The following is an 11,689-nucleotide window of genomic DNA, read 5'->3' as shown; positions in this document are numbered from 1 at the left end:
TCATATGCTCATTTGTAGATCTTTGAATATGAAGCTTTCTGCCATATTTCAAAGACAAGTGCAATCAGTTGGATCCGAAGTATGTCAAATGCATCTTTCTTGGATATGGGGATGCAAGTGAGATGGGCTATCATCTTTGGGATCCACAGGCTCGGAAGGTTATTCATAGCCATGATGTAATTTTCCATGAGGAGAAGATACATAAGTAGTCTAAGCAAGTAGTTGAGGTGTGTTGGGTGGTCTTTGAGGAGGAGCCTCCTATTACAATACAGCTAGCTAGACAACCTATAGTGTACATGATCATTCTATTAGACAGAGAGGACATGCCATACAAGCCCCACATCCAACTTTGATGTGCTCTACTAGAGCTTCATGTCCTCCTAATCACTATGAGCCTCTATGGATTATTTCATGGTAACAAACTATGATGATCCACTTACCTATGAGGAGGCTATGTACAGATGTGATTCTCATTCTTGGGAGAGGATTATGCAGTCTCAGATTGTTTTGTTGTAGAAGAACCATACACGTAACATAGTTTCCTTCCCTAATGGAAAGCATGCATTGTCATGCAAGTGGGTGTACGAGTTGAACAGTACCCCTAGTCACCCTAAGCAAGTATATAAGGCTAGATTGATTGCAAAGGGTTTTAAAAAGGAGCATGGTGTTGACTTCAATGAAGTCTTTCTCGTCTAGTCAAGATGACTGCCCTATACTTGGTCTTGGCCTTGGTTGTTCAATTGGATTTTGAGCTTTATTATATGAATGTTATGATGACTTTCTTACATGGATACACGATGAGATTTATATGTAGTAACCTAAGGGATTTGCAAAGAAAAGCAGGAAACACCTAGTATGCGAATTGAAGAAGAGTCTTTATGGGCTTAAGTAGGCATCTAGGAAGTGGTACCATAAGTTTGATACTTTTATGCATTCGTAGGGGTATTCCCACAATGATATGGATCCATGTTTATATAAGAAGAAGGTGTGTGATAGTAGCCTTATTATCTTGGTGCTTTATGTTCATGATATGCCTTAATTGGGAGTACTCATGCTGAGTTGAATGCTTCAAGACATAGCTCAAAAAGAGCTTTGAGATAAAGGACATGGGATAAGCCTCACATACACTTGGTATGCGCATTACATGCAATTGCTCTGAGGGACCTCTCAACTTGTCCCACAAGAAATACATACACATAGTACTTGAGCAATTCCATATGTAGGATGGTAAGCCTATTGACTATCCTTTACCTTCTCGTGTGAAGATTAGTCAAGTTGATTGTTCACAACTAGATGATAAAAGGGTTGAGATGGCCAAGGTTCCATATGCATCTGCAATGGAAAATTTGATGTATGCCATGATAGCCACTCGTTCAAACAGAGCATTTGTGATGGTAGTTGTGGTATGCTATATGGCTACACCTAATATGCGAAATTGAAATGCCGTAAAGGATATCATGGGATATTTGAAAAGCCACTGCAAATATGTGCATTTTCTACAGTAGCCAAGACACAAAAGTCATGGATTATATTGACTCAAATTATGCATGACATTTAGATAGTAGGAAATCCACCTCTAGATATGTCTTTATCTATGCTAGAGGTGCTATCGTGTAGGATGAGATGACGTCTTTTCGCATCCTATTGTACTCTATGTATATGTACTTTTTTTCTTTTTCTTTCACTCCTTATTGAGATACATTCGCCTTTAAGTGTGGGAGATTATTGAGGGTAAATGCACCTATGTCTAGCCACCCATATTTACTCACTATACATTATACATGCACACATGTACAGTGCACATGACAAGTTGCAATCATTGTCACGTTATTCTTTATTTTTTCAATGACTATTGAATAAGGAAGAGCCAGTCACACATGACTATTGGAGTTTTCATATGTCGTATCTCTCTCTTGCTCTCTTACTTCATCTACCATGACTATTGCTTCACTCTTGCTTCCGCTTATGTGCTTCCACTCAAACTCTATCTTTCAATCATCTTGTATTATTATAAGATGTGCACAAGCTACAATCCTCATTCTCAAGTTCTTGTCATGTTCATATCACTATCTACCTTTGAGGGTATTGTTTGTAATGGCTATACTTACTTTAGAATATCTTTGTACCACTTTTTTAATAGCCTTTGTAATAAAGGATAGACCAAACCTCCATATAATGTTTTTAAAAAGTCATTTTGCACTTTGTAAGATGTAATAGTTTAGGTGATTTACATACAAATTATCAACATAATGTTTTTCATTTGAAAAATGTGTATAATGATGTGCACATATATATATATGTAAAAAAAGTCGTTAACCTCTAACAAAATATTCAAGCAATTCATATCTAACTATTGCACAATGTGAGTTACTCTTGCAAAATATGCACAACAAAGATATTCACAACACATGTATATAGGTCAATAAACATACATAGGTCTAAGTCAATCAAAATCACATAAGATGAATCATGGAGTCTACATAAATATAAGCTACCAAGATCCATATATGCTCGTAAGTCTATACCACAAGAATTTTCATCCCTATGGTTCAATATCTTGATGTTTAAGATCTCATGTTAACTTGTGTATTTACTCATTGTTCAACATATAATGTTCAACAACTAATGCATGCATCACTACAAGATATAGATAATCAAAGTCTCTCCAAAGAACACATTCAAAACAATAATATAAAGTCACAATATATATAAATATCTTCACAAAATATCCAAGCTATGCATTATCTTCTCTTTTTTCAAAAATTTGTATAGAGTAGATAATTCAATTTTATTTGTTGTTAATATGAAAACCTTGTCCTATGAGCTCTGCAATCCTTGATGTGCAAGCTTTGTTGTATAATTGCACAAAGTTCAGAGCTTTATGAAAGTCTTGTCCATGTAATGTCTATTCTATAGTTTTAAGAACTATAGCATAGTAAACAAAGTTCTGGAAGTGCAAGGCCATATAGTTTATATAACCCTTCATTTAATTATTAATTATAGTATTGAAATATTTGAGCGTTTGTGCTTACACACTTTTGCCGATATCGATTCAATCCTCTATTTTGGCTTTTCAAGCCCATTTGCTAAATGTAGCAGATAACAAGAACTTTATCAAACATAGCTTACTTTGAAATACAAGTTAACATTAGATATTTGGCTAGCTCTTGAAGAATTTCAACTTAGCAAATATGATCCTAATGGTGCTATACATGTTCAGCCCTCCAACTCCATCAAGGTTCAACAATTATCCATAACTTCATTGTCAATACTATAGGCACCTATATCGTGTGATCACTCCCATGAAAGTTAAATATCCCTTTGTGTCGTTTCTTCGAATCTTCCAAATGAATTTTTCACATATTCTCTCCTAATCAAGTAAAGCTTCAAAAGTAGTAATGTCACATTGTGGAAATTGTTACATGACACGACTTTATTGATAGACCACACAATAAGTTACCCTCGCATGATGCTTTAAGTCGGAATTTGGCAACTCTTTCCACACAAATCTTGTTGCATATGAGATTCAACCAAACACAAATACAACTTTAAGTTGGATGTTGGCAACTTTCCATGCAAATCTTGTTGGATATGATATTTAAGCGAACACAAATATACCTTTCTCCAGAGCACTTGAAAAGACTACAATATGCACGAATATTCCTATGCTGAAAAAGAAAGGATCATTGGTTAAACCCCCTTCCATTTCTCCAACCATCAAAAGGGCATGTGATGTTTCTAAGGTGACCCTTCCATTGTCTCTTGACAAGTATGCACAAAAGTATGAATACTTTTCAAATATAGATAATAGAATGATAAAAACCTACGCACTTGCCATGCGCACACGTGCTAATACCTTTGCATTGAATATATTAACAATGTAGGTTATGTAAGATTTTGCAATGGATGATTCTCAATCTCCACCTTGTCACACAATTCAGAACATTCCTTCGAATACAATCCAGCATGGGAAGTGACTCAAACTCTGCAGGAACGTTATAAAATCCAACCCAAATGCACAAAGGCAAGTACACATAGGATAGTCACACCTTATAAACTTCACTCAAATGCACAGAGGCAAGTGCACATAGAATAGCCACACCTTATAAACATGAAGGCTTTCCTCAAATATACGTCTTGCTTCATGCTTTGTTACATAAATCCGTTCTTTTACAGAACTTTGCAGCAATATATATAAAGCAAGAGCAGCTAAGTGTACATTGTATCATGCCTTAAAACAAAACAAATATCAATGACAACTAAAAGAGCTTGATAATAGTCAATTGGCTTGTATGGATTTTGCTTCTTGAATCCAGTACTACTGATGAAACTTACGCCAAAACGTTAAGCCAACATGCATATTTAATGCATCAAGCTAAAAAGGAAAGGCAAGTGCATATCTGATGCATAGAGAGAATATTGGTTGTGGTGCTTCAGAAGAGACACCCTTACGCATATATCTTTAAACATAAAGGGAATCTCTTCCCTTCATATGGCTACCTCTCTGCAAAATATGCTACGGGCAGATTGTCCGTCTCAACAAAGGTCAGGCATTTGTATCTCATGTCTAATGACATCCTCTACATCTGCTGCAATCAAATAAGTTTTCAGAATTCAATGATAGATGGCCACATTTCTGCTAAAATTGCATCTAGACCAACATGGACTATTAACCCCCTCAAATGAGTTAATTGATTGAGAAATTGCACTTTCAGAAACCAAGGCCTCACTTGTACAACATGTAACTGGTCCGACAAAGCACCATTTTTAAGTAAGAACCATTGATCGACATTATCAATGCATATAAGCATGCATCTGGTCTAGCATCTGACCAGAAATCAAGTACTGAATTTAGGCATTATTGATCAACATTATCAATGCATGCATCTAGCCTTGTATCCATCACCGGAGATTGAGCAAGTTCTGCTCATGTCTTCAAGATAAAGCTCACTGCTATGAGAGCTTAAGGATAAATCCTCCAACAGCCATTTTGCATCACATACTTTGCCCTCACAACTCTTCACCTCGAGATAGCTCGTCAATATCAAGCTCAACAGCCAGAATGGGTGAGTCATCCCGCTTTGCATCCTCACTTGCACAATTGCAGACATGAAATAACAAAGCTTCAGATAAACTACACAAACTTTTTGCAGTAGACGGAAAACATTTACAAGCATGTATGGAATAGTATTCTACCTATTATTAATATATCCATGGTCAGATGATGAGCTATAAGCATAGATCACTCTTCCTAAAATATTTTTCATGGGCAAAGGCCCAAACCATCTGCTATCCTTAGCTACCTGCCATACAAAAAACAAGCATGCCTTAAGAACCTCTCTTCTTCCTCTCATGCATCCTGAAATGTAGCATGACTGTCAGAGAGAGAACAAACCACCACCTCTCTTTTTAGTAAGCTGTTTTCTTCTTTACTCCATAACATTGTATTCTAGCCCCTCAAAATCAAATATTCAGCTCAGAGATCGTCAACAATGAGAATGGATACAAGTGTTCATCTGACTTAAGGACAGTTCCCGTACTGAGCAATGTAAAAATGATCCTCACTAGAAAAATCCCTGGGAAACCCACCACCTTTAGCAACTGCCTAGATGGAAAAGATGATAAAAGAAGAGACCTGTTTGAAATACAACTACATCCATGAGGCAACTGAAACAGCAAAGATCTTTCATATATGACCATGTTTCTTCCAATGTATCACCCAAGCATTGATGGCTACCACAGAAATGGCCATCCACCAGGGCTGAACACGAGTGACAGAGACTTCATCTGCCATCAGAGTGCACCTAGGGTAGATCCAACAATGACATCAATTAAGACTACCTAGCTGAAGAGACATCCATGCCTGCTCCAAGGTAAAGCACAGACTTGTACATCATCCCAATGTCAGCAAGCATCCACTAGGATAGAACATGAAAATACAATGACCAAAGAAGTCTAGTCAAATGTCCAAGCAAGGATAAATCATCCTGAGACAATACTTCTTTATGAGCATTCCAACCAAAAATGCTCACGAACCCTCAAGATAATGTGCTGAACAGATCCATCCAACTAATCTACATGTGATCTGCTAGAGCTTGTGGGAGGGCCTAATATATACAAAGATCAAAAGGAATACTATCATCTTAATCAGTAGGACGGAAGTGACAGATAATTCAGTGTTCTTGATAATATTAAATTGGCGTAAACCGCATGGGAGAGGTACAAGACAAACTATATGGGGAAGAGCTTGCTCCCATCACAGGAAGGTTAATCCATGTGTCTCTCAGTAGAAGATACCAGGCAACAACTTGTCTTAAAAAAGGCAACATGCTTGCTTTACAACAAGGTCCTTCAAGTCTTTGTATTGAATGTCCACGGCACAGCCTCAACCAAGCCTGATTCTTCCACAAGGACACATCAGATCCCAAGTATCACAACAAAATTACAGAACAGTCCCAGTCAAAACAAAGGAAAAAGAAACATTGATGATGAAGATGAAACAACTTCATGGCCACAGAACACCTCACTTATTCTTATTAAGGTTACGGATGTGACTGCTATAGACCAGCAATCATTATTGAGAAATGTCAAGATACAGACTTTAAAGAAAATGACTTCCTCTAGTTAAGGATAGAGAGAACAATGGTAAGAAGTGTTGGGACTAATCCTGATGTTAAGCTAGCTCCCAAATTTGATGGCCCTTCCAATCACTAGAAATATCAATGACAATGGTTTTCAGTTAGATTTACCACCGGGTTCACCACATTGGAAAACTCGCAGCACATTGTATAGTTCTTGCACACATGCCTATAAGCCAAGTTCTAGAAATCCCTTCATTATTCAATTATCCAACTCGACGACAAATGGAAAGCCTGCAATTAATCCTCATCAATCCAGTCGGCCCATGATTTCTATTGAAAAGTTTAGCATACCTCCTTTCCTAACCATTTTGTTTTCCATCGAGCCTTGTCAAACTTAAGCAAAACTCAATCATGCTCTTTTCACTACACAGCTTTCCCACAATTAGAAGTAGCCTTATTGCACTCAGTTGAGCCTAGCTGTCCTCACAAGACCAACTGTGATCATGCAATATATAAATGGAGCTAGTCAATGGTCAAAATGGCTAAGACTCAAAAATATGAGAGATGAACACCCAAAAGCAGTGAAATATTAAATGTGTATGTGCAATGGTAGACTACATACAGTTAGAAATATTGGTGGATAACACTATGTAAATGCCTCTTAAAATCAAATAGGCACATGACAAGGATAGAAGTGAATGTACATAGTCTGTAAGTCTATGCTGCAAAAATGCAATGTGAATGTACATAGTCTGTAAGTCTATGCTGCAAAAATGCAATGCATCACCCCTCAAAATAATCTATTAGGCAGCACTAAGTTTTGTTAGAAAACTGTTGTCAAATGATTCCTTCCTCATAAACACAACTGAAATGTAGAACAAAAAAATTGTGTCTAATTAAGTAATGTATAAACTATTGTTTTCCCTGCTACTCCCAACATTAAATCTTCCATAAGCATACCATTTCTAATAGTACATAGTTGTCTCTAGGCATAAAATATGCCATTAAGCCACCTCCACCCTATCACAAGTGTTCCCTCGTGTTAGGCACCTTGGAACTGCCAGCTTATAGTGTGATTCATGAATGATGCATGGACAGTCTCTCATCATGGGTTCATTGGGCATTCATCAGCAATGGTGGTCCATTTAGACATAAGTGCTGGGTCTAGAAGGATGTAACCGGCATCAAGGGAAACATGAGATCATGAATATTGAAACATAAAATCCAAGGAAAGTCCTCGTATAAACCACAGGCCCTACGAGGTCAACATGCCACAGCTTCCATGACATAGCATCAAGCAGTAAGAAAAAGGACTGGGAACCATGTTTGCTAAACTGCCTGTAGATAGTTTCATATGTGCCATGCCCTTGAACTCGAGCCTGGAAACCCTACAGATTACTTAATCAAAGGATTTCCTTTAGTAACCCTAAGGTGGATTCATTGGCCATGAATTCCAAGCTCCAAAGTCCACAGTTATCGAGCTTCTGAGTTCTTGGAAGATTGGACTCTCCTCTCACCTCACAATCATGGCTGTGATTTAGAGCAAACTGCTGCTTGGATCAAGCACCTATAGCTCCTACGAACTTCAACTTCAAATCGCCTCTCAGACCTGAGATCTATCGCAAACCTGTGTTTCCTACTCTTGTTAAACAGTCAAACCCCTGTAGTTACATCAATTGGAATGTAACATGCCTTTATGTCTGAAGGAGGCAAACAATGAAGGCAGGAAGTCAATAAAGTTATAGCTTGCAGCTGACTGGGAAAGCCCATGATAAGATATTTCAATATTTTTTTGATGCCCATGGCACTGACCTAGGTAAGATGTTTAAACACAATCTGCCTACCAACTGGGTGGTGAGCAATGGTGAGACCAGTTTGAAAGAAAGTTAAATCAGAGTTTGCATATTGAAAGTATGGCTTTGTATGGTTGTACACAGCGATCATCTCAAACCATTACTAGAGGTGTTTACAGAGAAGAATGCTATGTGCATATGCAACGTACTTAATCGAAAGTTAAATCAGAGTTTGCATATTCAAAGTATGGCTTTGTATGGTTGTAGACAGCGATCATCTCAAACCATTACTAGAGGTGTTTACAGAGAAGAATGCTATGTGCGTATGCAACGTACTTAATCTCTCTGTTTCATATGTCTACAAACATTTCAACAAAGCACACAACAGTTCTATGTTAAGACAACTTAAGAGAATTCACGTCTATTAATACCTTCAGGCTCATAGACTCATTGTCACAAAGAACCCAACTTAAGAGAATTCACGTCTATTAATACCTTCAGGCTCATGGACTCATTGTCACAAAGAACCCAACAAGATCCCTTTTCTAGAACAAAAGGCCTATCATTTGGATCACTTGACTCTATCTCATCACCTTCAACAGCAGCCACCCTGCGTACGCGTTCTTCTTGTGGATCGGAGGGATCTTTGTGAAGAACCACATCCCCTACAAAAACGTTCCTGCTGACTACAGTTCAGATTTAGTATTCCGTGTTGAAAAGAAGTTCCCTTCAAGAGAGAGAAAGTTAACAGAAAAAAACAATCCAGTACTAGCACTTAGGTTCCAGCAATAAAATGACTAGAAGCTCGTCCAATATAGAAGCTTCCCAAACACCCTCATGAAATTCAAAAGCCAATTACAAAACACAAGATATTAACCTCCAAAAATCAGTAATTCATTTGCATGTACTTGTAACACAAGATCTTGAGCTATAACCAAAAAGAAGATCCTCCTGAGCTTTACAGAAGGCTCAGGATTATTATGTGAAACTGATTGTAACCATTTGTGAACCAGACCAGAATGCCTTGTACCATAATACAAAGGTTTGAAGCTAATCCAACATTTACCACAGCACATCAAAGTCATGTCAGTTTGTTTTGAGATTGTTTGCTTTTAAGATGCCCTCATGGTTCTGTCTTGTTCGAAAGGAAAACTCCTCATTTTAGTTAAGTAGAAATACACATACACACTCTTTCTTCCCCATGAAACCGCTGCTCTTATATCATCAATGTATACATGCAATAGACTTCATGGCAAAGTCTATTCTAAAGAATCCCTAGTGGTCAGCAGACACAAGCAGCATAGGGTGGGGAAACTTTGAAACAGAAGTCATAATAGCAATCTTTGAGAAGGAATAAGCAGAAATTCCATGTAATTAATAGGCAGGACAGAAGAGGAGAACACAGTGAAGTAAGTAAGAGAAGGGAGGGCGGGGGGAGGGGAAGCAAAACAGTGTGGGTGTCGTAAAATTTTCCACTTGGCATTCCAAATCCCTATTAAAAAAGGAAATGTTTTGGACCCAAGGGAAATGCGACCTGGTGCTGTTTGGGACAAAAGAATGTGTGTTTGGGGATTTCCTGACCTGTTTCCAAGGCTTAGGCACTTCCAACAGGCGTTCTAGGGTCTTTTTAGCTTCTATGTCAGCAAGCTCTCACATAAGAAGCCACAACTCTGATCATAATGCACATTTGTTTTCCAATGAAAATTTCCAAAGGTATGCCATCTTGTGTGGCATATAAAGCACCCTTCATATCACATATGAATCATGATTATTAGGTCCAAAGAGCAGTTCCGAATCACAGGGATTTTTTCAAGGTAGCATGTGCTAGAATAAAGAATATGAAGCTACCAGAGATGTCCTTATTACCTAGGTGTTGATATCCTTTTTTATCTTAGCAGTTAGTCATTCAATCAGTCAATCAGTCAATCAGTCAATCTATAAATGACACATTCTCTGTTTTGTGATTGTAATATGAACAAGTCCCAATGTAAAGTTATCCAAATCATAAGACAAAAAACCAAACTCCAAGTTAGCCACTGTGAGACTTCCAAGTATTCGAAATCTTATTTATCTTAAGAGAAAAGAATTACTCTGCTAACAAATCTCCTTGGGCAGAATCTCCAGAGTACAAAATTAGCCCTCTCAAAAAATAAAAATATACAGCAAACAGGGGACGTCTATTACAGGGTCTGAATGAATAACCAATCAGGAGGTCTATAATGCCAAACCATGCATAAATCAAAATGAAAGAAGGTCCCACAATGCCAAATCCTGAGAAAAGTATTTCTCCTCCTCATAGTCTCTAAGTCACTGCATAGCCTCTCCACATCCTGTGCAGAGTATGGACAATCTTTGTAATCCTGGGGAGAGTCTTTGCAATGGATATGTCCTGCAAATCTATAGCATGATTACATATAGCAGTCCAAATAAACCAATTAATGATAACAGATACAAGCTCCCATCTGTGACAGTGCCTCTTGGTCCACTCTAACTGCAATTAATCTGGTGTGGCTATCCTACTCAAGAGCTGACTAAAGATGAGAAAAGAATGGCTACCCTAAACATATTCATAACCACAAGCTGGGCCTCTATCTATGACCCAAGCAACAGTCCCCATGTGACTATCATAGTCTTTGTTGTGCCATGAAAAATCATCTTGAAGGCTTTCCATACCTCTTGAGCCTTGAAGCAATCCCATATATAGTATCTCTGCATCTTCTTTGGCTCTCCAGATCTAGCACAGGTGATTGGATCCCTATGTCTGGAGTCTATTTGAAGGATCACTTGGTACATCGTAAATCAAGAACCACAGTATTGTCAGACTTCATTGGGGTTCTCTTTCATGGAATAAACTTATCTTTGCTATATAGACGTCCTCAGATCGAAACGACAATAATAGCATAACAAGGTACTCATATTGCTGACTTGAGCATTCAGTCTCTTTGATAAGCATGGGTAGCCTTCATGGGGAGAAATACAATCATGATTCTTGCAGCATTTGCAATAGATGTAACTCTGGCTCCTTCCCCATGAGGGATCATTCACAATCCCTTGGAGTTCCTAAGCAGTTTGCCTACACAGCATCCTCCAAACCACAGATTGTAGATCTAATGAGGTTCTTGCCCGAGGATTGAGAGGTGCTGCACATGGCACGTTGAGGCTGGACCTAGTCTACAAGCTGTCAAAAGACCAATAATCAATGTGCAAGATTATGTGAAGCTTGTGTGCAATGATGATGGACAAAACATTCCAACTAAAACTGCAATATTAAGCAAAGCTTCAGCATTACACACAAAACTAAAAGTTTTAAAAGAA

General features: G+C 38.0%; 1 protein-coding gene across 3 annotated transcripts in view; it reads right to left on the bottom strand.

Moving 5' to 3' along the window:
* Window positions 1-4,596: 4,596 nt before the first annotated feature.
* Window positions 4,597-11,689, bottom strand: part of LOC148023193 (mitochondrial ATP-independent inner membrane protease subunit 2-like) — a 29,027-nt gene continuing 21,934 nt past the window's right edge. The window contains exons 3-5 of one of the 3 annotated variants that reach the window (XM_087696178.1): window positions 8,870-9,053; window positions 5,197-5,303; window positions 4,597-5,092 (exon numbers count right to left, since the gene is read on the bottom strand). In XM_087696178.1, the coding sequence (XP_087552304.1) occupies window positions 5,011-5,092; window positions 5,197-5,303; window positions 8,870-9,053 (373 nt within the window). In that variant the 3' untranslated portion in view covers window positions 4,597-5,010. Of the gene's footprint in view, window positions 5,093-5,196; window positions 5,304-6,162; window positions 6,402-8,869; window positions 9,054-11,689 lie in introns of those variants that run through there. The other 2 variants (XM_087696176.1, XM_087696177.1) reach the window with 2 other exon arrangements.

The sequence above is a fragment of the Lygodium microphyllum genome, chromosome 16 (genome assembly GCF_053477565.2).
Source record: "Lygodium microphyllum isolate KBCC chromosome 16, Lygodium_microphyllum_v1.1.10, whole genome shotgun sequence".
NCBI classification, from domain to species: domain Eukaryota; kingdom Viridiplantae; phylum Streptophyta; class Polypodiopsida; order Schizaeales; family Lygodiaceae; genus Lygodium; species Lygodium microphyllum.
Note: the sequence above shows the minus strand (reverse complement) of the source record. Positions and strands in the feature narration are given on the sequence as shown.